The 27,140-nt window shown below is 35.0% G+C and overlaps 1 protein-coding gene across 1 annotated transcript in view; it reads right to left on the bottom strand.

Moving 5' to 3' along the window:
- Positions 1-19: 19 nt before the first annotated feature.
- Positions 20-27,140, bottom strand: part of LOC142349737 (uncharacterized) — a 27,547-nt gene continuing 426 nt past the window's right edge. The window contains exons 2-6 of the mRNA XM_075401480.1: positions 25,026-25,189; positions 17,316-17,407; positions 13,584-13,791; positions 8,560-8,655; positions 20-408 (exon numbers count right to left, since the gene is read on the bottom strand). Coding sequence (XP_075257595.1) covers positions 103-408; positions 8,560-8,655; positions 13,584-13,791; positions 17,316-17,407; positions 25,026-25,189 — 866 coding nt within the window. The 3' untranslated portion in view covers positions 20-102. The remainder of the gene's footprint in view (positions 409-8,559; positions 8,656-13,583; positions 13,792-17,315; positions 17,408-25,025; positions 25,190-27,140) is intronic.

Genomic DNA, 27,140 nt, shown 5'->3' with positions numbered 1-27,140 from the left:
GGGCATAGGTGATGTCTTTCCACTAAGGTGGGGGGATGTAATGGGAAAGAACCGAAACTTCCAGTAAACAATGTTAGCGTGTGCTTAATTGCGTATTTGAAGTTATGAGGGGCCAGAAACTGCCAAGAGCTCCTCTTTATTCTTTAGATGAAGTTGCAACTTTTGTCTCGCAGGCCACATTTCGCAAATCCATTCCTGATCAACACACAACACATTGGCTTTGAACCAATCGAAAGTCAACTCTTTTGTCACATCAAGGTACGAAAATATGACTATTTCTTCTTCGTATTTGCCCATCGGGGGTAAAATGTAGTCCAATTGTTGTATCCCGCCGTGTCTTTTGAAGCCACCTGTTCCGAAGCCCACTCTGATTATTTCGTTATAGCATAAATGTTTATTGTATTCAGCCTAAAAAGACGACGTGTCATAATTACATATCAAAATTAGAATCTTTTCCGTTTGTGCCCCCCCCCCCCAACTTAGTTGGTGCATAATATTATTTACACCCCCCAGATGCACGTGCCATTTTTTTACATAATGATTTACTATATAATGGCACGTGCTCTGTAACTGAGGTGAGATTCCAAAATTATTTAACAAAATCAGGGTTGAGATCCCCGACCACTTTAATTTTTGTTTAAACCACTTTGGGGTGCGCTTTAAATTAAAGGTTCTGGTTGTCCTTTTCAGCGCATGAACTTCTGGACATTGGTCTGTCTGAAATGAGTCAGAGGTTATTCGCAAGGCGCGAATATCTGATCAGAAGCAACTTCGAGCGCACCAAATTCTCGAGAATTCCGATTTGAGAGACCCAATCGGTCGTCTCTTTGAGAACTTTAATCTATGCACATCACGGCGTTTCTTATGACAAAACTTATGTCAACGTTCAACTATAGTGCGAGCAGTTTGAAACAGTGACAAACAAAAAATAAAAGATTCAAGTTTTAATCCTTTGTCTTTTATTTTTGAAGTGCAATTTAGACCTGCAATTGAAATTACTTCCGCTTAACTGGATGTTTTGCCACAGAAACCAATCTTTAAGATACGAGAAAAGTATCAAAAATTTTGTCAAAGTTTTACGCTAGTCTCTGATTATGTGATTTCTAGCGTAACTGGGCCTGGCTAGAAAAAAATTTGGGGCGAGAGTAAGGCAGATCAAAGGTCGACTGTATTTTTTAAAAAAAATTATCAGGCTCTGCTTGGAGCTCGCGAAAGCAAGGAACAAGGTCTTTTTCGGGTCTGGTCTGTGTAGGTCAACAACCCAGGAGATTCTAATCAGAGTTAATTTGGTCCCCAGAAAAATCTTGACAGTGGTCTTGTTTAAGTGTGGGCTATGGCTACTCTACAGTCTGCAGAAGAAACTTGATTGAGTAATATCGGTCGTCACGGACTTAATGTGAACTCTTACTCAGTACAGATTCAATGAAAATGCAAATCTTTGATCAGCACTGTATCAGAGCTCTCATCGTGTCATTTTTAGACATGGCACGCATCGAATCAAGTCTGTACCTTTGGCAAGTTTGAATTCAAGGACTGGCTTATCTTGATCAAGTATTGAGCAAATCTGGGCAAAGACTTGGCAAGTATTAAGTCCAGTCTAGGCTACGAGCGTAAGCATTGGATCTCTTTCGCTTTGTATAAAATGGCTTGCAATCAAAGCTGCCCAAAGTAAAAAGGAAGCACAAGAAAACGCAAGCACTTCCACGACGCTCACTTGATACTTTATAAAATTAAGGATACTTTATGATGATAGACATCGATTCAGAAACAGATTGTGCAGATTAGCAAATTTCTGACAAATTTAAGCTGATTTTGCAACGCATCAATAATAAGTAATGTCGTCTTAAAACTCTACTTTGCTTTTCAACTACGCAATAATCTAACTTTGATCTGAGATGGATTGATAAGATTTCAATTCCAACAACTCCGGCGCTCAAAAAAATTTTCAGCAAGTTTGACTCGAGGTTGTGTCGATTGTTCAACTCACAGCTCGTTTTGAGGGAGACCTCTGCCTTGGTACCAGTTTATTCATATTGATCGGTCTTCAACAATTTTTTGACAATCCTTTGGATTGAGAAAATTGGTTTTCGAAGGTGCATTGTGTCGTACTATTTTTATCAAAACCTCTTCGAATTTGGCAGCTCGTTTTCCAAGAGCTTTGCTCAATACCTTTAACAGAGCCTCAACAGAGCTTGGCGTTATTTAAAAAATGCTAAGAAACGAGTAACAAATGCTCAGATGAACAAATTTATATGAGCAAATTTGATCAGAGGTCGCGCCGTTCGTTGTCTGTTTTACTCACAGCTCGTTTGTTGTTTGTTCCCCCCTCCCCACAGCTTAATGGATGCATATTATTTGCAACCCCCAGAAGCACGTGCCCTTTCTTTACATAATGGTATACCAAAAATGGCACGTGCTCCGTAACTGGGGTGAGGAGCGCATAACGTATGGGGGCACAAACGGATAAAATGACAAATTAATTAACAAAATCAAGTTTGAGATCCCCGACGCTTGCAGTTTTTTTTAAAAAAAAATACTTGGGAAATGCGTTTTAAATTAAAACTTCTGGTTCTCCTAATCAAAGCGTGAACTTCTGGACAGTGGTTTGTCTGTATTTAGGTCACCGAGGCTGATTGGAACGCACGGATATCTCACCAGAGGCAACGGTGAGCGCACCAAAAACTTGAGAATTCCAAATAAAAAGAGCCGATAGGAGTCTGCTAGCTCTGATCAGGACCAGGGAGTTCAGCAGACCATAGTGCGAGATCATCGACATAAAAAAAATAAAAGATTTAGGTGTGAATCCTTTGTCTTTTATTTTTGAAATGCAAATTATACTAGCAATTGATGTTAATTCTGCTTGACTGGGTGTTTTGCCACAAAGCCAATCTTAAAGGTACGAGAAAAGTATCAAAAATTTGTCAAAGTTTAACGCTAGTCTCTGATTATGTGATTTCTAGGGTAACTTGGTCTGGACAAACAATTTTGGGCCGCGAGTGAGGCAGATCAAAGGTCGACTGAAGTTTACAAAAAATTTATCGGGCTCTAACTGGAGCTCGCGAAAGCAAGGAACAAGGTCTTTTTCGGGTCTGGTCTGTGTAGGTCCACAACCCAGGAAATTCCGATCAAAAAGAATTTTAAGCCCCCAAAAATCTTGACAGTGATCTCGTATAAATATGGGCTTTGGTCACTCAAAGTTCTGCACACAAATCCCGTTTGAGTAATATCGCTGGTCACGCACTTAATGTGATGTCTCATTCCGTACAGATTCAATGAAAATTGAAGTTTTTTGGATCAGCACTATATCAGAGCTCTCATCGTGTCATTTTTGGACATGGCACGCATTGAATCAAGTTTCTAGCTTTGGCAAGTCTGAATTCAAGTCTTGGGTTACCTTGAACAAGTATTGAGCAACTTTGGCAAAAACTGGGAAAATCTCGAGTCAAGTCTAGGCTACGAGCTTTAAATTGCATTTCTTTCGTTTTGTAACGAAAGAAAAGGGCACTTATTAACAATGGCTTGCACTCAAAGCTGTCCAAAGTAAAAAAAAAGAAGCACAAGAACATGCAAGCACTTCCACGACGTTAATTTGATAGATAATGAACAAAGTTCTCAGATCGCCTAAGTAGAGCAGTCATCGCCACTTATTTCTGCCCAGCGAAGAACAAATGCCCTTGGAGTGAATATGTAGGATACTTTATGGTCATAGACGCTCGTTTTAGAAATAGCTTGTGCAGATTAGCGAATTTCTGACAAGTTTAAGCTAATTTTTGGATTCTTTAATTATAAGTAATGTCTTCTTAAAACTATACTTTGCTTTTCAACTGCGCAATAATCCTACTTTATTGCTAAGTCTGATAAGATCTGAGATGGACTGATAAGATTTCAATTCCAAGGGAACTCCGGCGCTCAAAAACATTTTCAGCAGCTTTGATCAGAGGTCGCATCGGTTGTTCTACTCACAGCTCGTTTTTGTGGGAGACCTCAACCTTGGGATCGTTTCACTCATATTGATCTGTCTGGAACAATTTTTTGACAATCCTTTGGATTAAGAAAATCGGTCTTCGAAGGTGCATTGTGTAAGCACTATTAAAACCTCTTCGAATTTGACAGCTTGCTTTCCAAGAGTTTTGCTCAATAGCTTCAACAGAGCTTCAACAGAGCATTGTGTTATTTAAAAAATGCTCAGAAAAGAGTAACAGACGCTCTGATGAACAAAACTATATGCATCTGGAACGGTTTTCAGATATGATTGTTTGCTCTTTCCCATAAAAGTTGGCTAAGATTTCACAAAATAAAAACAACTAATATTTCAATAATGGCGACAATTGCAAACAATGCGCCTCAAGCAAAAATTTTTATTTCATATAGCACTTAATATGATACTATATTTTTGATGAAGTTAACATCCAGTTTTTAGAGTTGCAACTTTGGTTTTATTTTGATCGATTTTTAGCAGTATTTTAGACTTTTCAAAACGCTAAGTGATGATGCCTTGCAATTCAATCTTTGAACAAACAGCAACAATTATCACATAGTTTCCATATGCAGCTGTGTTCTTAATCTCCCGATCATCTGCCGTTTAACCGATAGACAATAAAGCAGAATTACAAATGAACATTTAAGACGTAATTTATGTGTTTTCGGCTGGTCGGCTTGTATCAACTCTAATTACTTGAATAAGCTGTTTTGCTCAATAAAGTAATTATTCATCGACTTTTGGCGTACACGTGTCAATTCTGCCCAAATACCATTTAGATGTATTGGGTGATATCGCCCATATAAAATTAAAATCTACATTCTTTTAAATTTTCGCTTGCTGGCTCGTTGAGATATAGAATTTAATTTAGTGGAACGGAAAGGGACTGTTAACCACAAATCCGATAGAAAAAAATACCAGGCACAAATTAAAGATGTGTTTTCTTTTGACTGTTCGGTTGACATGTCGTTTTGAAGTATAATATAAAGTAGTGGACTGAATAACAACCAAAAAAAGACTCCACATAATGTGTTTATTTCTCTTAGATGTAAATTCCCTTATTAAGAACGGCATAGGAGTATTGGAGAAGTGAATTATATCACTTTTGTTCGAGTGCATTTTGGCGAAGGAAATGAAGCTCGTGAGAAATTTTGAAGTGGTTTGGGTGCTGAAGAGTTTTGAAGATTGGAGCAAAGAAAGAGTGGCTTTCTATTCATACCACTGTTTTTAAGATAGCGAGAAATTGAGGTGTGAAAAAAATTGTAAGAGAGCAAAGTTCTTTGTTGACGAGGGGTTTTTTAAAAACGGAGTTTTGCAAATTTTTTTGGTTTAGAGTTTGATTATGATAAGGTTGATTTGATGGGGTTGTTTTGATTGTGGTTTGAAGGTTGTGCTTTGTGTTTTATGCCTTTTTATAGTTCAGTTTTTATAGTTCAACAGTGGTTAAAGTAGTTTTCATGAGTGGTTAAAGTAGGTACCAGTTTTTTTATGGGATTGCTGTTTGTTTTCTTCGAGGATATTGTGGAACTTTCGGCTGTGTGTTTATTTTTAAAAAATAAAAGTCGCTCTTTCACGAAGAGTTAAAAAAGCCTCGGACGGTTCTTCAGAGTTGTTTTTGTTCACATGTTTTAACAATTGTTCGTAATTATTTCTGGCAAAAGCCTATTCAGACGCTAAATTGCTTATTCAAAATTTTTCAGCGGCTGGAATTGGTAAAATTGGCGCATAGTTTGTAGATCTTACCACGTTATCATAGTAAAACTGGGCTCACTGTCGGTTAGATTTAGTCATCGTGGATGGCTATTGTTGCAGAGACTGAAGATCTAAGACTTCTAGTATTGAACAAAGATCAACAGATTTTCATAGGAAACAGACTATTATGTTGAGATAAAACAAATGAAAAATGCTTAATTCAGTTTGTTTTATTGAGGTCTTTAAGTCCTTTTTTGTTTTGGGCACCAGGTAGGATTTGCATCAAGACTATAAAAAATTTTGGCAAGGTTTCAGATTTAGAAAGAAGCCCAAATTTGAAAATTTTACAAAAGTGTTGGGGAGTTTTTCCAAAATTTGTTCAATTAATGTAACTGTGTAGGGGCTAGAAAGTTTCACATAACTATTCCAACTTTTGATAAAATTTTTGCAACGTAATAATCATCAAGTGTTGATTTTTTAATTGCGCTTTCGCGTGTTGGAACTATATTTTTTTCCAAAACAATAACACGGAAAGATTTCATCAAGTCAAATTAACATTTTGGGGCTCTCCAGGTTATTTTTAATTTATAGAATTCTTACTCACTCTTTTTTTTGTTTTCCCTTAAACTCGCTGTTTTTATGAGAACATGGAGATTGTCTATTTAGTTGAAAGCAAAACTTTTGTTAGTGAAATTGCTTTATATTTTGATGGGAAGCATAGTTAATGTATGTTAAAAGAGCGAAATTTCTCCCGCGGTGGACACGTGTTTTAAAGGAGAATCTTTTGTTGATTTTAGGCCAAACTTTTAAAAGAATGTTTTGAAGCGTTGTGTTATTCGTTGAGGAAGTTTCAGCTAAGCATCTAATTTAGTTCTCAAGTTTTGCACCTTCAGTCGCATTTTTACATTGTCAGAAAATGACAAAGGAAGGTGAAAGCACAAACTAAATTGCATAAGAAGAGATTAATAGAATGAACGGCCCTTTTTTCAATTTTTGACCTATTACACATTCAAAGAATTTTTGATGAACTTCATCGCCCTTAGAAGAATAAGAAAGCTGAATAAGTTAACAATCATTCAAAACAAAAACAAAACATTTGATTCTATTCTCAAGTAATTTTTTATTCAGTATTTGTTTCTTCATATTTTGTTAAGAACAAGCAAATTTTCATACTTTTGACGTGAATGTGATTTTCCCCCGACTCCTATGTCACCGTGTTTACCTTTCCGTCAAATCAAATAATAAGGCTACCAATTGTGAGTTGACGCAATCATGTCACGTTTTCGTTTGCTATATTCCATGTATGCGACCATTTGATATTTGCAGGCTCTATCTTTGAGAATAAAAGTTGTTTTTTTTGTAGTTGAAATATAGAAGTTTGCATATCACGAAAAGGATTGGGATCGGGTTTCAAGAATTCGCTAAAAAATGCATGTTTTTCGGTTCTCATTGGAAATTTAATTTTCAAATTTTGTTTCCTTTGATGTTCTTCATCGTTGCCACATTGTAGCAGTTTCTTGTAGCAAAAGTATAAAATCGATTGCGATAAAAAAGAATTTCTCTTTGAGCAACACTGTCGTACCTTTTTTGTTACTCCGCACAAAAATTTGAATTGACCGGAAAGAGAGGATTTCGATCGAAATGAGCGGTATCTTTGCAAAAAGATACAAAAAAAGAGCGGAATTTTAGCGGAAAAAAGTGCAAGAAATGAACGTTTAGTCATTGCTGTTTTGATTCCGCTCATATTTAAGGGCTTCGAGTGGATTTTGATAAACTATCTGCTCAAACAAATTCCGCTCATTTCTTTCATTTTCCCCACTCATTCGTCGACTAGGGGAATGAAGTAAATTCTAAAATTTCTTAAAATTTTACTTCATCTCGTCCAAAAAATTTGGTCGAATTCAGCAGTAAAAGATGCGTATAAAACACTCACCTAAACCCAGCTATTTCTTGGCGCAAACTCGACCCTGGCAAATATGAAAAATATGAAGCATTTGATGTATAAATTCAACCTATTAAAACCACCTTTTATAAAACTCAAGAATTTAGTCTTGAATTAGATTCTATACTTTAGTCAAATCAATCAGAGTTGGATTAAATTGGTTCCCATCAAAGGTTATAGATCCCCGATTAGAAATTAGACCCTTCCCAGGATGAGGTGCGCGGCTCAAGCCAGCTATGATCAGACCATCCAGACCAAAATCGGTTCTGATCATTCAGACTTCCGTCGAGCAACGGGGGTGGCATGCCGACTTTGATCGCACACTGGAGATGCCAGACTGACTTGAGTCGCGCATCGTGGGTGCCAGAACCACTTCGGTCGCGCACTGGGGGTACCTGATTGACCCAACCAAAAAATCTACAAAAATTGGGAACTGCTCTTCAAAAAGCAGTCCCTTGGGGGTTAACTATCTCTTCTTTTCGTTTCGGGGGACTGTTCGTTTTTCGGTCGGACCTCTTAGTTTTGAGCAGACTGTCCAGACTCTGGAAATGATTCTGATCAGGCCGTACAGACTCTGGAAAGAGCTCTGTTCAGACTATCTAGACCATACCGCACAACTATCTAGACCCTCGAACACGCTATGATCAGACTATCCAGATTCTGGGCGGGGCTCTGATTAAACTGTCCTGACCTTAAGCAGTGCCCTAATCAGACCGTGCAGACTCTGAATGGGGTTCTCCAGATTCTCCAGACCGTAGATAGTGCTGCCAAACTCTGTGGAGCGGTCGCGATTTGCCCCCCGTGCGCAACCCAAGTCGCTTTGATCAAGACTTGCTTGATTCGCGCAACTCATCCTGAGTTTTAATGGTGCCCCAGTCTTCGAGGGCAAAAGATAAAAAAAACCAGCAGATCATGGGAAGGGTAAAGATGTCATAACTTTTCTAACCACAATATAGTTGAGTTGTTTATGAAAAGTACTCTGCAAATTGAAAGCCTCGTTTACATACTCGGTGGGCGAGAGGCCGTTAGGTTCACCATACTTCTGTAACCCACAACCATAAATAGAGGGCTCTTTTCAAATACAGTTCGTCATATTATTAAAATAATTTAATTTTTTTAATTCACAAAAAAACTAGTTTTTTTAATTCACAAAAACAGCGTAATTTTGAACTTAATCCTTCTGCTAAGAGCTACTATGGATCAGCTATGAAATCAGTGTCCTTAATAATTTCTCGTATATAGTGTCAGTTATCTCAGCATTTTTCACCATTGATTGACCCGTTCACACATTAAGAACTTTTGTGACTATGATGAACTTGTGACTATAAAAAAATTGCATTAATTTACATAAAAAAAAACTGTCAGATTTGCTAGGTACAGAAAAAACGTCTTTTAACCTAGAGCGCCTCTATCTTTTATCAATAAAGGTGGGGACTTATTTTGATGAATTGTGGTGATTCTGGCCGTTTCACCTCATTCAGCGCAAGCTTATACAAAAATATACGCCTTCACACAATAGCGAACTTGGAACCTCGTGACCTCTCGCTTTCACTCTTTGAGTGAACAAAAAACAGAATTTAGCACAAAATGTAAGAGAGAGTTTGATAATTGTTCAAAATGAAACTATGAGCTGATAAAATATTAGATAACCAAACTAAAAAAACTGGAATTTTAGCTTAACCACATTAAACTTAATGGTAATATTAAATGGTAATAATTAAATCGACACGATAAAGTTAATACCCGGGTCGATTTCGAAAGGTTAACTTGTAAGAACTTGCAACTTTCTTGCAAGTTCTTACAAGGCGATGCATCGCCTTGCAAGTTTTTCTTCCAAGAACTTGCAAGTTCTTACAAGTTAAAGATTCAACTTACAAGTTACTTACAAAATAACCATTCGGCTTACAAGGCACTTACAAAATAAATCTTCAACTTGTGAAAGGTTATCTTTTAAGAACTTGCAAGTTTCTGGCAGAAACTTACAAGGCGATGCATCGCCTTGCAAGTTTTTCTGCCAAAAATCTGCTATTGGTAGCAGAAATCCGCTTGTGCAATTCTGAAACATTTGCTTGACAAAAATGTTACGACCATCAATTTTCCTTTTTTTCTGATGCATTGGAAGTTACAGGAAGATTGTAACCCTTAGACAAAAATTACTCTACGTTCAGCTGCATCAAAAAAACTGTTGACTTCGGAAAGCTATTTCACTATTTGAGAAAAAAATAAAATCAATCATCTAGAAACAATTAAAACACAAATGATTTGTATGGTAGTAGCGTGCTGACTGTTGTGCCGCTAACGAAAAAGGTTATACCTCAGCAACCAAGGCAGCAATTTCTTTTTGTAATCTCATTAACTCCCCACTAGATTCAATTTTAATTCTATTCCAACAAAAACCCTACTATGATGAAGATACGCAAGGACATTCTTGACCCTTTTGACCAAAATCAGTCAAAATCAGATGAATTATCTGTCTTGCAGATACTTAAAAATTGAATTTTTATTAAAAAAACATTTATAGTATTTCGCAAAACTACTTTCTGATCTCAACAAAAGCAATTGAAAGAATTGTCACTTTTTATTGAATTCCGTCACAGGAAGCAAAAACTCACTGTTTTTCTTAAAAACAACGAAAACATCCAAAGAAACTTTTGCCGACTAAGCTTACTAAAACTTTCATGGACTCATTGATCCAAATTTAATGATCTAAGTAATTTAATTTAGATGTGGTGCATTCAGAACAGTAAATGAAAACTTCTGAATACGCTAAGATTAAAAATAATCTCACCGTTTTCATCATATCTTAAACAGAAATCTGAGAGCTCCACAATAATGACAGAAATCAACAGAAAACTATAAAAACTGCTTATCCACATCCTATCAAGTTTGTCCTCATTTAAAATTATTACAATTTAATGAGCTCGAGCTTTATTTTAACAAAATTTGCCTATAAAATGTCTTTCTTAATATCGAAAGTTTATAACCAATTATGTTTGCATTATTCACTTGAGACAGATTTTACAGCCAAATTTTATTGCGCCGCTCTACGCAAATAGTTCTTCTTGCATTGCATTTGCATTAATCATAGTTCCAGTCCTGCTCAGTTAATTTTCTTTCGTACGATTGAACCAGTTTTCCTTTTCCAAAATAGCAAAATTTTTCCTTTTCCTTTTTTCTGTTTGTGCATCAATTTGTTCTTATTCCAGTGAATAACAACGTGCCTCCTTTTTCACAAAACTTTCATTGAAACGGTCTGACTTGGACGCTACTGAATTCTTTTGAACACAATAGCATTTGAAACTTTTGCAGGCAAACATTAATTCATTTTTACAGACATCAGTTAACAGACATTAGTTTTAACATCACTTCTGAGGTTTACGATTATTTCAACATTTCTTTTTTTTAGTTACGATTGATATCCACTGCCAATTTATTATTCATTCTGAAGACGAAGCAAAGTTGAGTTCCGCAATTTTTATCCGTAATTTATAAGACTTCATTTGGGGGTTTGTCTGTGTTTGAAGGCTCTCAAACATTGCTTGTAGCAGTTATATTAGTGCTGTGGTATTTTTTACAGAGTTTTCCCTTGATCAATTTTCTGTCTGACCCATTTGACCTTTCGTTCCCAAAAATGGGATAAACAGGTGAAATAAGGGCTCTTAGAGCCTTAAGCCTTAATAGCAGCTAAGAATGTGAATAAGCAAAACTGTTTTGAGGCGACCCCTCTAATTCTTCAAAGAGTGAAAAAAAAAGAAAACCGGAGATTGTTGAGACACTTCAGAAAGACCATTCATCTTTTTTACGGACTCTATCTTTCCTGACTAATATTTGAATCTTTTTTGTGTTAGCAACAAGACTAAATCGATTAACTACTTCTTTTTTGTCAATGTTCCGGTTGACGCCTTCTAGCATGCAATTAATGCAATTAAGGTTTTAATGATAGGCTTTCGATGCATATTTTTGTTCCTGGAGGTAATATCCAGATTGTTATAGCTCTCAATATGTTTTTACTCGGATGTGCAAAATGAAACAATCGCGACAAAATTATGACTGGTGGGAAAAAGTAACTGTGTGTCGATCCTTGAAAAGGAAAGTGCAGTGTGAATAACATGGAAAAGTAAAAACGCACGTTTGATCATGGCGCAAAAGGAGCCGTGCTCAACTGCAAAATATGGCGTTGATTGAAAATGGTATGCGAGAAGAAACTCGTAGTGAATCTCATTTAACAAAGGGAACACATATTCGGCATTCATTCTCAAACAAAATCTATTGCGACCAAATGGAAATTTCTTAGTGTTGAATAATTGGATTTGTTTGATATAATTTAGTCTAATCTTTAAATTTCGTCACATAAAACTTGAATCCAGCAGTGAAATTGGTAAACAAATTCCAAATTTACTGAATTAAAATTTGTGACAAAATTCAATTATATTTAAATGTTTTCAATTAAAGCAAGTTGCGGGTTACGATGCCAACAACTAATCGATGATTACGACAACTTGTAGCGCAAACTGCATCGGAGTTGTTTCTTTATCGGAGCGGATCAGTTAGAATTATTATGCGTTTATATTAAAGTTCAATGTTTGAAGCAAAAACCCTGTAAACAAATTTATTTAATTTTTTATTCTCAATTCTGTCCAAAATAGTTTTTTCCTATTTTTGTCTGCGCAATTGAAACATGAAAGTTCTAGCAGCAAACACAATTTGCTATTTGAATTTCCTCTTGTTGACGGCACAAAAAACTTAATCGCATCGTGCGATTGATTTTTTCCTTAAAAGGAAACGTGTACAGCCTGATATCATGGACGACGTGCGTAGCCTAAACGTATTCACCTTATTATAACTTCTGACCTAATTGACAAAAGGACGGGTGATTGAAGTATTTGTCACATGTGGCCGAAGCGTTCATAGAAAATATAGTTCCTAACTGAACTATTAAGAACATATTTTGTAGGGATAACTTATGGTCTTTCAACTTTTTGGAAACCTTTGTGCTTCAAGTAATATAGAGAAATTTGTGTCACTACTTCCCCCTAATTTTGGTAACAGATTGCTAGTGTTGTTAGGAGAGTTTGAGGCGGGGATTAGAGGAGGATTGAAGCGATATAATGCTCTTCATCAGAAAAAGGCATGATCTGATATTGATGGTGGAAAAGATAATAAATAATACATTACGTTACAATTAGCACTCAATTCAATTAAAAGTCGAGCCGATTGGCTCCCTGGAAATTGTTTCAAAATCCTAGAACTTCTTTTTATAAAATGTTTTAAACCACTGCTCCAACGATTCAGTTCAGAAATCAAATTTTGTTAGGAGTCACTTAAATTGTAAAAATTACTTCAAAATTTTTCCAATAAATCCAGAACCATTCGTCCTCTAGGTGGGTCTATTTTCTCGGATTTCGATCCAAAACAGCCACTTGTATAATTTGTTTCGTCAAAGTGTTCTTTGGTGCCATTTATTAAACGCTAGGACCTAGGTGTACCCAGAACGATACTTTTTCTGTCAAATTCTGACATCTTTGGTGTTCGCATATCAAACAAAAAGTAAAACCTAAATATAAAGTATGTACTTTTTGAGAAGAATGAGCACGATGTTTTAAGGTGAAGCAAGATCACGACCTTTGGGGTGAACAAGGTTGGTTTCCGGTACAACACTTCAGCCCATAAAGATAAGGAAGACAACGATCTTCCCCCAAAATGTCAGAATTTCTTTTAAAAATTAATAAATTGCTGTGAATGTGGTGACTCGTTTAAAGAATTGCAATTTTTAGCATGAAACGCGATGAGAGAGGTAAAATGAAGCTTTCACCGCTACAAAACCCACAAACCGTACAAAAATTAACCGGAAAAAAAATCACAGCAAAATTGTTGGCGTTCAATTTTTTCATCGTCTAGGCTTCAAAATTTTCACTGCTAAAAGCCTGTAACCCTACTGCCACCACTTAAAAAACGATTTCGAACGAAAACAATTGGTGTTTGAAATGAGCCCTGATAAATTTGGAATTGATATTTGCAGCAGCCTCCACTCTTGTCAAGAGTATACCAGTTGAGCAAAGTGTAGAATGGTTTCAACACTCGGGTGAACTCTTTCTCATCTGTGCTGTTGGGTGGCCTATCTATTATTGCCAGCGATGATCGAGGGTTACCCATCAAACCCATGAAACAAAAGTAGTCACTGAAACAATTGTTGACTAACTTTTTTTAAAACTATTTTACAGACATACCTGACAATAGACAAGTGCATGCTATAGATTATATATTGTATATAGTAGACTATTGCAATCTATTGCAGCTTTCTGCTTCTCGACAATCGTTAATAGTTTCATATTAGAATCGTTTCAATCCATTATCATGTCTATGCTTCGAAACAGTTGTTTAATACGCACTAACATACGAAGAGACAAAGCAAAGTACAGCAATGAAAAACTGACATTGAGATTTCTCTATTGTCATATTTTGCTCTAAGTGATCGAGTTCTTTTGCTTGCCAACTCATAATCACAGCACTCATTACCAATATATATTTAATAACAAGGAGGCTCGGTTATGTGCGTTCGCACATTATGTTCCGACCCCGCTCATCTTCATTTTTCACTTGATTGTCTACCAAATGAGGAAGAGATTAAAAAAAGTTACTATACCGCTCAACACACCATTAAATGAATAAAAACAATATACTTTAGAGGCCCAACCAGACCTGTAATTAATGTGACTACCAGAAAAGACAGCGATAAAAATCAAATAATTACAAATATTAATTACGAGCAAAACTCGTTGTCCCTTTTTTGAAAACAACTAAATACTAAATCAAAATGGCATCAGATAAAACCAAAAAAAGAAAAAGACCCGGTATATCATAAGGAAAAAAGTATGGTTTTTTTCCTCAATGCAATATATAATAATTCGACAAGAAAAGAGCAAAAAGGCAAAGTTGAAGAAAACGTTGCTATTTTTTGAAAAAAAATTAATGCCAAACTGCTTAACAACATTATGTATCAATTGAAATCATTGAGAGATACTTTTATACCTCCAATGAAAGAGGCCTTTCATTTTCAAGAATATGTCATACGACTACAAAAAGAAGGACAAATACAAGCAAAAAATATTCAGAAGCTGCACGAAAATGGTGTCCCAGCCAATTCAACATTAGGCTGTTCACTAAGAACATTAAACCTTGTTGATAGTTTTTTTAAATTGGAAACAGAACCGGCCATTTTGTGATACTGCGAAAAGGTAACAGAAATCTTAAAAAATGGGCAAGAATCAAGAATATTTAACAAGAACGCATACTGCCAAGAACAGGGACCATTTCAAGACAATTAACCATATATGAAGAGTAAATTGCAGTTTACAAGACAATGGATGGGACTTGTCTATAGAGAAACTAAGATACAAATCAACAGAAATTATATTGGAATAGCTCAAAAATCCAGGGTCTTTTTTATAAACAAAAAATTTCAAAAGTCAAAACAAACATAAGCATCAACTAAAAGAAAAGACAGTTTATTTTGCAACGTCATAGAAAATTAAGTGCGCCTGTTATGATTAAGACAAAGTCATAAGACTGCAAAATAACTCAAAAATTTCATAAACAACTTTACGAAACCAGAGTGATGAAACCATTGAAATTATGAGATATTTACCGCAAGAAAATCAAATCATCACTTGTGCCTCCATTGAACATCATAAAATCTGTTTGTAAAAAAAACTATCCAAAAATGACAACAAAATGTCCATAAACATTGAAAAACATCCAAAAATCAAAAACAATTAAAAAATGTTGATTATGTCCTTAGGACATAAGTCAAAACATTTAACGAACAGAGAAACTACGGTTTGGTCCAACAGAAAGAAATCAAGATCTATAAATAATCAGGCACGAAAGTAATACGAAAGTAATTATTGACATTTTTTTTCCTTTTTAGAATCACACTTTCGAAGAAAATTAAATTAAAAGGCAATATAAAACAATTAGCTATATACAGATAACATTTATTAAGTTCATTTATATATCCGTAGTTGGCCATTGAGACCTTTTTTTCCCCGAAATATGGCACAAAACAATAAAAAATAACAACAAAAACAAGGCAAGCTCATAAAAAAGACTACCAAATTCTGCTAGAGAACGGAGTCGCTGCCCTTAAAACAATAAGTTATAAAAGCAATAGGTATGTTCAATTGCGTAATTTACGCGCTCTTTTTGATTGCAATTTTCAAAAATGCGACAATAATTCGAGAAACATAAAGAGAACATCGAAAATGGGCAAGTATGCATAAAACACACCAAAATTTTGTATGAGAACTCGTAGTACCAAAACCAAGAAGCTGCTATTAAATAAAAAACGCTACAAAGAAAAGATTGTGTCTTATATGAAAGAAACTTGATCTGTGTTTGCTGAGAATAAGCTAACAGTTGACAGAAATGAGATTTAAAAAAAATGACAACTTACAAAAATCAATATACTTTTCTCTAAAAAATCAATACACTAAAAGCAATTTCATTCAATGACATAAGATTAAAATCGAATGCATTGCATAGGTTCAATTATACCTCTTGAAGAAGCCATTTGGATCCTTGATTACTGAGAATCAGCGATCAGACTGCAAAAAAAGACGAATGAAGGTAAAACACAAGAATGGTCTTAAAGGTTTTTAAATCTCTTCGTCAAAAACTATAAAAACTATTAGATTTTCTCTGAAAATAATTATATGTACACTCGGCTTCATTTTGATATAAATGGGAACTGTCATTAATTGAGCCGTGAATTGAAATTTTTGCTAGTAATGTACTTTGAAAGCAATGAAGCAAATCTATTGAAAATTGTTCCAATGTCTGTGAAGTAGATCACTCGGTAAGTTAATAATTTCATATATAGAGAAAAAAACAAAGTTGCTTTTTTATATTTATTGAGTTAAATTGTAAAAAACGGCAGAATTTTAATTCTAGAAAAATTTTTTAGTTAGCCTAAATTAAACTAGCGTACTGTTGAAGTTTACGGAGTCAGTGTCAGCGGTTCTTAGGTCTCTACTGCTGGCAAACTTTAAAGAGGTGGACCAAAATAAGCTTATTTTGGGCCATTTTTGATGAAAAATGTTCGAAATGTCAAAAATTTTAGCCAAAAAACATCAATCAATCAATTCAGCAACGATCTTCTATCTTTAACGAAAACAAGAAATCTCTAACATTTTAAAATTTTAACATGTTTTATTATATTAGAAGAAATTAGCCAAAATTTGCGAAGTTAACGCAAAATATGAATAAAAACTGTCGAATATTCAAAAAGCTTTAAAACTCGATAACTCCCTGTAAAAAACGAAATGTGAAAAGTTTTTTTTTACATCCCATATTCTAGTATCTACTTGCTTTCTATTGATGCCACTTACAACTCTCTACGATGAATATATCGATCGGCCAAAATGGACTGATTAAAAAACCTATTTGACTATAAAGTTCATCCCTCCCGACTGAGGGGGGGGGTCGGAACAAAAATATACATTTCAAATTCTCAGCCGTCCTTATATTTAATTTAATTTACACATCGGCCAACGGCTTATACATAACACATTCAATATTTATATAAAGTGTTTGCAGTTCATCCTTACATTCTCGGTTCATTTTCTGTTTGTGAGCATTATCTTAATCAAAAAATTTTATTCAATTTCATAGCAAGTACGTTTTTTTATAAGATTTGTATCTAACTTGTATTCCCAGCAAACGTTGCTTTTTCGACTGGCAGCTCCTGAAGACGGGAGAACGAAGGCCGTAGACACCCACGATTCCACGTGTCCTCTCTGGTTGAGACATCAACTTTTGATAAAAGTGCAGCCGTTGATACTGCGTGTTATGAAAATACAAAGCACATCAGACCTAACCGGTCTAAAGAGGTTTTGTTCTAATTCGGCTCAATCACTGAAATGATTTTGGTGACTCTAAGTACATATTTGAGTGGATGAGAAGTTGGGGGGAGGAGGGGTAAAATTATCGAGGAAAACTTTAAAACTTGAGGTTCAGATAGCCAGTTCAACTCCAGCAAAAGTATTCTTACGAGTCTTTCCCTTATTCATGAAAAATAATTTTTTATTATTCTGGTAAAGAACATTCTATCAACAATTTTGATCAACCAGTGTCCTCCATTCAAAGCGTCTTTCGGTATTGAGTTCAATGTTCCCACTAGACGACAACTCAAAAAGCTTTTTGAGAAAAATTTTAAGGTCCCCTTTTGAGGATATACAAAAATTCCCTCAGTTGATTTTTATCAAAAAAAAAAAAACGGTCAAAAACTGTGAAATGTTCTGAATCAAGAAATGGATTTGTTTGGAGCTATGCAAACAGAAAGACAGAAAGACTTAAGGTAGGTTTTCATGAATCAAGCCATGTTTTACAGACCTTTTATAGGTATTCTAGTTTTCATAAACCTCAGATCTTTAAATGATGTCAAAACGGAGATAAATGGCAATATATTATTCAAAACTAATACAGATTGCTTTAAAGAGTTCTTGCGTATCAACAAAATTGAAGCTCACTATTATCGCTGCAACATCGCTTTTCTAACTCCTAAGACGACTTGAGTACTTTTTCTTTTTCTTCTTTGTCTGGTTAAATTTTTATTTAAATTATCTATTTTTCTGACCCAAGGAAATTGGTGAATCCATTGAATAGGTAAAAATTGGCCCTGGTCGTCAACTTTTTTGATATAAATTTCCTTCACAATTTTTCAAGGTTAGAGAACTTTTCTGTTCGCTAGTACTCTTCTAAAAATTTTTGATGAAGTGTTATGCTATTTTTGATCAAAATGCGAAATTTTTTGATCAAAGTGTGACAAATCAAAGAACAACGGACCATGTGTGGTTAATCAAGGCAATGAAAATGCTCTTTATTGACATAAAAGAATCTTTCTGAGAAAATTTTCGTGGCATAAAACATATAGCCTTTCTATAAATAGCAAGAACATGAAAGTTTTATGGCTGTGATGAAATGTATATGAACACTTCTAGCCCGGGTGGAAAATTTTCCATGACAATTACAACGAAAAGAGTGGGAAAAAACATAACAAAGTTTTTTCTTCCTTAATGAGAGTGAAAGAGCGTAATTTAGACATTCAAAAATAGGAAAAACAAAGCAAAAATGAAGATGAAAATGAATTGCAAATTTAATTATGTAGTGTATAAATAAGAATTTACATTTTAAGTGCGCTTGAAGGGGTCTATATTACCCTTTTTGTTCTCACTTCCAAATTTTTTACGCATTTTTTACCGTTATGCTCATTATTAAATTTTTAATTTATCTTTTTCCCGCACCTGCTGAAGGGGGAACCAGGGATGTAAAAGTCTGCTTTAGCTTTTTTTTCAAATCTTTTATGTTCTCATTTGTTTTATTTGATTTTAGGGAAAGTCCTTTGCCACGGAAAAACCTACAATTAATATAAGAAAGTTAATAATCGTTAAAGAGTAATTGATTGATTGGATTGATTTAAAATTATGGCCGAGAGGAAGGCACTGTTCTGCTTAGATTATAGCACGAAGTGCTTAACAAGATAATAAAAAATTTATCCTAATTCCTTATCACGCATTCTCAACTTGCGAAAGCACAACATTTAAAAAGAAAAATTAAGAACTGTAAAACTGTATATTCACAAATTCGAATTGGAAAATCAACTGTCTTTATATAATTTTGATATTGTATCCAAAACTTTTTTTAATGGTGATTTAACCGTAGCGACAAGGTAAAGTGAATGAAGTGACTTTTAGAGTGTCTCTTTGTTCGTAACCTTTGAAAATCATGACATATGACAAAGACAAGGACGCTCGGTAATATGCGTTTGCGCATTATACTCAGACACCCATCATCAACCTTCTTGACTTAATTGGTCCCCAAATGAGAAAGAGATAGAAACAATTAAGCAACATATATATCGTTCAACAAACCACTAGTGGGAAAAAAATAATGCCACGTTAGAGGGCCAACGGAACATGATGTTAATAGGACTACTTGAAAAAACAATAATTAAAGTCGGATACAAAACTTTAATTACAACCAAAAATCGATGTCTTTGTTTAAAAAAATAATGGCAAAATCAAACTCTCATCAGATAGAAACTAAACAAAACAATTTAACTTATACTTCATTAGAAGAGATATGGGAACTGTCTTCAATGCGATAGGGTGACAGGTTGATTAAAAAAAAGCCATTTGGGGGCAAGTTAGAAACTATCTTTCTAATTTTGAAAGGTGTTAATTTCATCTGTCATTATCCAGTGTACGTCAAACGACTACAAAAAAAGCCAAATAACGTCGAACGCTTAAAAGTTCATCTAAACTTTGCGAGAAATTGGCAGTCAAGCCGTTAAAATTATAGTTATGTCGCTAAAAACATTAAAAAAGATCAATTTTGCAGTATTTCAAAACGAAAACAACCTGCCATTGTTGTGATAATTTAAAAAGAAAACAAAATTCCGATAAAATGTACAATTGTAAAAATATCACAAACTTTTATTTGAAGTCTCGTAGTAACAGAGCCGAGAAACAAATGTTTGAAGCAATGACCCTTATAACAATTAAATTATTACTCACTGAATTATTTTGACTTGTCTCCACAAGGGCTAAGTTGAAAACCGACCAAAAAGTGCTTCACAAAACTGGCGCAGCTCAAAAATCAAAAAATGTTTCTGAAAACATTTTTTTTCAAAAGACATAATGAACATAAGATTTCAACAAAATGAGATGTATTAAAACCTCTTGAAGCCAATCTTGCCCGTCAATAATGAGACTAAGCCACAAGACTACAAAACCACAACAAATACAGGCAGAAGCCAAAACTTCAAAAACTTTTATAACAAACGGCCCACAATGTTCAAGGCACTATGATGATGAGATGTTGTCTGTAAGAACTTATAAAAAGACTACGTAGAAATGACAACCAAAAAAATCAAAAATTGAGCAATGTCGAAAACTCGTAATTTTTTTATGAAATTAAACGTTCGATGCCATCCATCAAAACACATAACGAACCGAAAAATTAATATTTGAATCATCAAAAGCATTTGAGACTCCTCATCAATGAGATTGAGTTACATGATAACAAAAGGAGAACAAAGATAAAACAATTGAATAAAAATTTTAATGTCTTTTTCAAAAAAAGTTCATTTGACAAAATTGACTATACACTGAAATCATTAATAGGTTCAGTTATACGTCTTGGGGAAGCAACTTAGACCTATTATTACCATAGATATGTCGTACAACAAATGAACGAAAAAGAACAGGCAAAAAAATCCAAAATTTTTTGCAATGGAACGGTGTCTCAGCCCATAAAAACAAAAACTATTCAAAAGAATTAAAATTAACATATTCAGTTGCATGTTATTTCAACGCTGTGAGTTTTTTCAATTCTGCATTCCTTCAATTGGATTTGACAATAATGTGATATTTTGACAACAAAACAAGTGGAACCTATAAAATGTGCAACTGTTCTCAAAAATACAAAAAAAATTGAAGAACTCTTAGTATCAAGACCAAGAAAACAAAACGGAGACTACAACCGAATTTGAGAGAAATAAGAAAAAATTGGAAAAGTTCAAAAACTCACAGATTTTTTGTGAAAAATTATATTTTCAAAGTCATAAGAGACATTCGATAACGACTGAAGGCACTGCCCAGGATCATTTATACTTTCTAAAGAGGCCTAATAATGAACGGCCATTGGACGACAAACTGTATGACCAACGAAAAAACGAAAGTCCATAAAACTTTACGTAACTCCATAAAACAATTGGTCAAAGCCATAAAAACCATGAGTTAAACTCTGAAGGCATTCTATAATTTTGTTGGTTGTCTTTTTGTGTAAATAGTATTTGTCAAAAATGTCAAAAATTGACCACTGATATAAACTACTTCTCAGTATTTAACACAAGAGCCCTAAAGGCAGGTATATTTTGAAAAATAAAAGACCAAGCCCCAACAAAAAATTTTATTGTACGGATCCGTAGTGAGATAAAAATCAACCCTTGTGTTGCTGTGCGTCTACGAAAACACCTAATTATCAAATGTTTGCTAAGTAGATCAATTTTTAACAGAATTTTTCAGTATATCAAAAGGGATGCATTTTCTTTAATTATGAAGTTTAATTTTTAAAAAAAACTGGCAAAATTATAACTCCAGAGGACTTCTTAAGCCAGCGGGAGGACAAGTAGCGCTCTTTTTGAGCCTATACAGAATACCGCTGCAGTTTTTATGTGTCTACTTCCAGCAAATTAAAGAAGGGGTCTGAAAACAATAATTGATCACATTTTTTTAAAAAACATAAGGTCTAGTAAAAATACTCGTATAAAATATTTCAGCAATTCTCGCCTTTTAAGATAAGAGGAAAAACATATCCGTTAACAATTTTATTTTATTTTAGCAAAAATCATGAAAATTGATTCTACGGGCAAAAACTACGGAGAATTTGGATGCAACCTTCGTAATTCGACCGAATAGTCACAAAGGTTAAATCTGGATAACACACTGCAAAAAAACGAAATTCAAAAATTTTTTTTTAATTTTACGTTGGACTGGCTTTCTAATGATACCACTCACAACTCTCGACGATGATTATATTGATCGGCCAAAAATGAATGAGCAAATAAAATCCATTTGAGTATATAGTTCCCCCCCCCCCCCTCATCTGAAGAACAATACTTTAATTTTGATAGCTGTAGACGTTTGTATTGAATAGAATACTGTGTAGGGTGTTGCCGTCTGAGCACATTTGTTTAAGCGAGAAAAAATTCTCAACAAAAAGGGAAATTCACAGACCGAGGGAAGATCTCAATTTTTTAAGGTATATGCAACATTTTATAAAAACTGTTTTTGGTACATAGGATAGCAGCCAGAGCAATGTACTTGTCTTTTGATGCCAACATTTGATGCACTAAAATTATTGTGACTTGTTGTAACTATTTCCATATCGCGGACAAAAGTCATCAATCCAAAGCGCATTTCATTTTTTTATATTTCCTACAGGCTTCGCGAGTGAGCGTTCTTTTATATTCTAGGCGTGTAACGGCTGCTTTCCTATCAAAGTCAAGAAAAACTTTACACCACACAGTTCGTTTCAGTGGTTTCAAATTTGTCCGGACATTGTGTTTTCGCAGTTAGTTTTTGCGGACTGTATTTTCCACTAAACTTTACATTACCGTTGCATTACTTGTTGCTCAAGTAGTCCTGATAACTACTCGTTAATCTTTGCTGTATAACAAACTTGTTTCTCTCAGAATAACAAAATAATTCAAATGGAAACCATAAATTTTTGTCGAGTTTTGGTTAATAAGTCAACTTATAATCCGAAATTGCTAAATCCCCTATGTCTAACTCTAGGTAACTGTCCTAGCTACTGATTGGGGCGAATAATTTCTATATCCGCTGTGTTAATATTTTTGTAGAGTCTTTCCTGATTATCAAGCTAACAAAAATAACAAAATTGGCACTATGTGCTTTTGAGTACAATCAATTGCTCATTAACGCAACTAATTAACAGTGCTAGGATTCGCTAAAGTCAGTAAGAGAAACTGACTTTATGCATTGCAAAAAGTTTTTCTCACTTATGAACTTCGTTCCTCAGAAGGAAAGATTAAGAATATCAAAGTTAATTCTCTTTTCACAAGTCAAAGTCAAGTTAAAACTGCAAAATCACTAATATGGTCTACAAAAACAAAAAACAATAACAATCAATTTTCCGCTCAAAAAGTGTGCTTCAACACGCACTGTATGTTAGTTTATTAAAACAAATTTAACGATTTTCAACTGATTTTTGTAGTTTTTCAAGCTCTATTTATACTGCTGTACAAGTCAAAAATGCATCTCTGATTGGTTGTAGATCACTATGTTGTAAGATTCTCTGATTACACTGATTTTTGTGTTCGAGATACTTAATACGGTGCCCTGCACTCTCTGAATTGGTAAGGAAATCGCAAAATCGTTGAATCCGGCCCACCAAGTCGGGTATCTCTTGTTTTGTTTGAGCTCAATTTATGTGATTGTGAACACTTGAATACGTGGCAATATTAGCGTTGTTCGATTTTGAGTTTCAGTTTGACTCCATGTACGATGATTACGTACTAAAATAGTCACTGAATATAATTGTTGAATAAAGTGAACAAATCCATACGGCTTCGATAGAATGTAGCATTAAATTTTGCTTGTCATGTTATTCTATCTTTACTGCTTGAAATGGCCTTGAAGTGCTATTCATTTTGTTGTTGAATTATTAAGCTCGGCCAGCACAAGATGATAAATTTTCATAACGAGTAATTACCATACCAGAACTTCTGATTATGGCTGATTGAGACCATAAAAAATAACTTTCGTTTAAAAAATGAAGACAATGATACTCTCGGCAAAATAAGGGATGCTTAAACAAGGTCGCGTGCAAAGACTTCATGCAAAGATTTCTGACATGTCTTGATGAGCCCTTGAAAGAAGATCATTTTTGTTCGAATCATTGCAAAGATGTTATTTGTTTGAAGTGCATATGATTAATAATGATCTAATAATAAATTGTTGGTAGTGCCAATACCGAACAGTAATAAAAAATACATAGATTGTAAAGATTCAATTGGTTACAGTGTTCGACACTACAATTTTGCCATTGAACCAATCTGGTTTGTTTTTGGGCACCGGAAGAGCTGAAGATCTGTGCAATTTTAGTTGGAAAAAATTGGTTAGGAAATAAAAAATATCAATTCGAATAGAAGTTAACTATTGAAAAAAGAAGATTTTTAAAAACTATTTTTAAGGATCAAAAAGATAAGTTAATTTGATGTTGTTTCATGAAGGATGGATCTTATCAACGCCTCAACGAGATATATCAAATCTCGTCTCATTGAGCTTCTGCAATACTTTCGGCAAAATGCATTTGGATGGCTTCAGAGTCAATTGGCCACAGAAAAATGTCAGAAAACGTTGAAAGAAGGTTATCATCAGTCGTCTTCAAGAGCTCTGGTAAACTTTAACACTACACCCAAATACTGGTTGTACAAAACGACTGCCCGGGTCTTACAACAAGTTCCTCCCATTTTGTTGTAAGAGTGGGGGGGGGGGGGGGGGTAGATTGATGAAAGAGTGAGGGGGTAATTTATCTTTTACCCCTACACTCTTACATCATTTAAATCCCCCGGCAGACCATCGAGGCTCAAAGTCATATATAAGAGTTTTGAGCTGCATTTCCTAAAAAATCCTCCCCTTTCAGCCCCACTCTTACATCTTTTTTTGCAAAAAAATTCGACCCGGGTGTTTTTATTTAAGAGAGGCCTTGCAAAGCCTCTGAAAATATGACCCAGCGTTAGCCAAACCCCAAAAGAGTGTAGAGTTTCATAGAAAATTTTCCTTTCATTTTCTCAGATTAGTCCTAGAATTATAAGGTCGAGGTCTCCACCAGGGCTGCGTTCTGGCTTCCGATTCCACCTACGCTACTACTGGCACCTCCAATGCCACTCGCAGGTCCACATCTTTGCACGCCTCCACCTGTATGTTTGTCTGAGTCAGATGTGGAAGCGATAGAGGTGGATTGTTGTTCAAGCTGCTTGCTGGCAATCGAAACTAGAGCAACAAAAAGCAGTCAGTCCAGTGTCTGATCAACTAATATTTGGTCAATGGATAACATAGCTGTAAAATTATACAGCGGGCCCGGGATCTTTTCCGTTTTTGGGATCTTTTCGTATTTTCGTATGTGCCCCACCCCATGTAAAACCAGTTACAGAGCACATGTCATTACATAGAAAATCATTATGTTAAATTATGGCACGTCCGTCTGGGGGTGCAAATAATATGCACCCACTAAGCTGTGGGGGGGGGGAGGCACACAAGGTCGCCATTGAACACATCTGGTTTGTTTTCAGGCACCTCGCGGATGAGTTGGGCAAATTTAGGTATGGAGAATTTAGGTTGGACAAAATTGGTAAGGTATGAAAAAAATATCGATTCGAATAAAATTTAACTGTTGAAAAAACGCTATTTTTAAGGATCAAAAATATTTGTTAATTTGATGTTGCTTCTTCAAGGATGGAGTTTATCAACGTCTCAACGAGATTTATCATATCTTGTCTCATTGAGCTTCTGCAATATTTTTGGCAAAATAGATTTGAATGGCTTCAGAGTCAGTTTGCCAAAGTTAAATGTCCAAAAATGTTGAAAGGATTGTATCATCAGTCGTCGTCAAGCGCTATAAGTGTGCAAGCAGTGAGTGAGAGAGTTGTTGTAAAAGTTGCGATAAACATAGCGTGGAAACTTCATTTTTCACAATATTTTAAATTTGGTGTTCAAGTTCCTCGTACTCAAGATGTTGACTCTGCCAATAGGCAACGAAAAAGAGCATTCTGATCAGAGAAACGTCTAAAGTACGATGGCTCTGATCAGAACCAAAGGAGTCCAGCTGATAGAAAATGCCAGTCCCCCTAAGAGGAAATTTTGATTAATTGTAGACCACGATGTTTTTTTATGGAAAAATGTCTAAGTTAATTCATTGAGTCCGAAAAATGCACTAATGGTATACTGAATGAATTTTTTTCTCAACAGTATGGCTCTATTGTCATTAGCATTACTTTTAGAATTGGCTTTTCCTTAGATCAATTTACTATTGCAAACATGAAATTTTAAGAAATGAGTATTTTATCGCAATATTAAAGAGATACGTTGATAGTATATTGAAAACAATTCACTGATCAAATTGTTTTGAGCGCAATTGAAACTGATCAGAGGCGATTTTGAGCGCACAATAGTCTGATCTGGAATGATTTGAGAGCGCACCATAGTCTGATCAGAAGTAACTTTGAGCGCACAATCGTCTGGACAATGATCTGCTTTTTGCTTGGGTCATGGCCAATCGTCTGGCCAAATTCTGATTTCGGTCTGATTAGAGGTCATTTGCGTCAGGCACGGTCTGATCAGAGACAACTTCGAGCGTACTCCGAGCGCACACGGTGTTTCGAGCAGAGTGCAATTCAGTCTGATCAGAGGTCACTTTGGTCTGCTATGGTCTGATCCCAAGTTATTTTCGTCTGGCAGGGTTTGATCAGAGGTCACTTCCGGATGGCACCTCAACCTGGGTAGTTCACTTACCAGAAAACTGACCCTGCATTGTATCCTACCAATGACATTAGGAAAGGAAATGCATTTTTTGGTGCATTTTTGCAAGAGACAACTTCAGCCATTTTTACAGGGCCTAAATTTTTATATGTGAAATTTAGGGTAAAATTTCAAATCTATTAAGTTAAAAAATGGAAACCAGCATTGAAAATTGGTAAAATTACGAGAGAAGGATGGTATTGGTAGGCACGAGAAATTAACAAACAATTTTCGACCAAATATTGTTGTGTACGCATCAAGTGGCGCGTACATATACGTTTTTCAAGTTCCTCGGATACATATACACTCGACACATGTTGCAAGATTAGAGCTTTAAGCGTTTATGGAAAATAGTCATTGTTAAAGAAATTAATTGAAATTTGCTTCAAAGTTGATTATATATATTCAACTATATATATATATATAT

Source organism: Convolutriloba macropyga, chromosome 11, assembly GCF_964194025.1.
Source record: "Convolutriloba macropyga chromosome 11, txConMacr16.3, whole genome shotgun sequence".
Lineage (NCBI taxonomy): Eukaryota > Metazoa > Xenacoelomorpha > Acoela > Convolutidae > Convolutriloba > Convolutriloba macropyga.
Note: the sequence above shows the minus strand (reverse complement) of the source record. Positions and strands in the feature narration are given on the sequence as shown.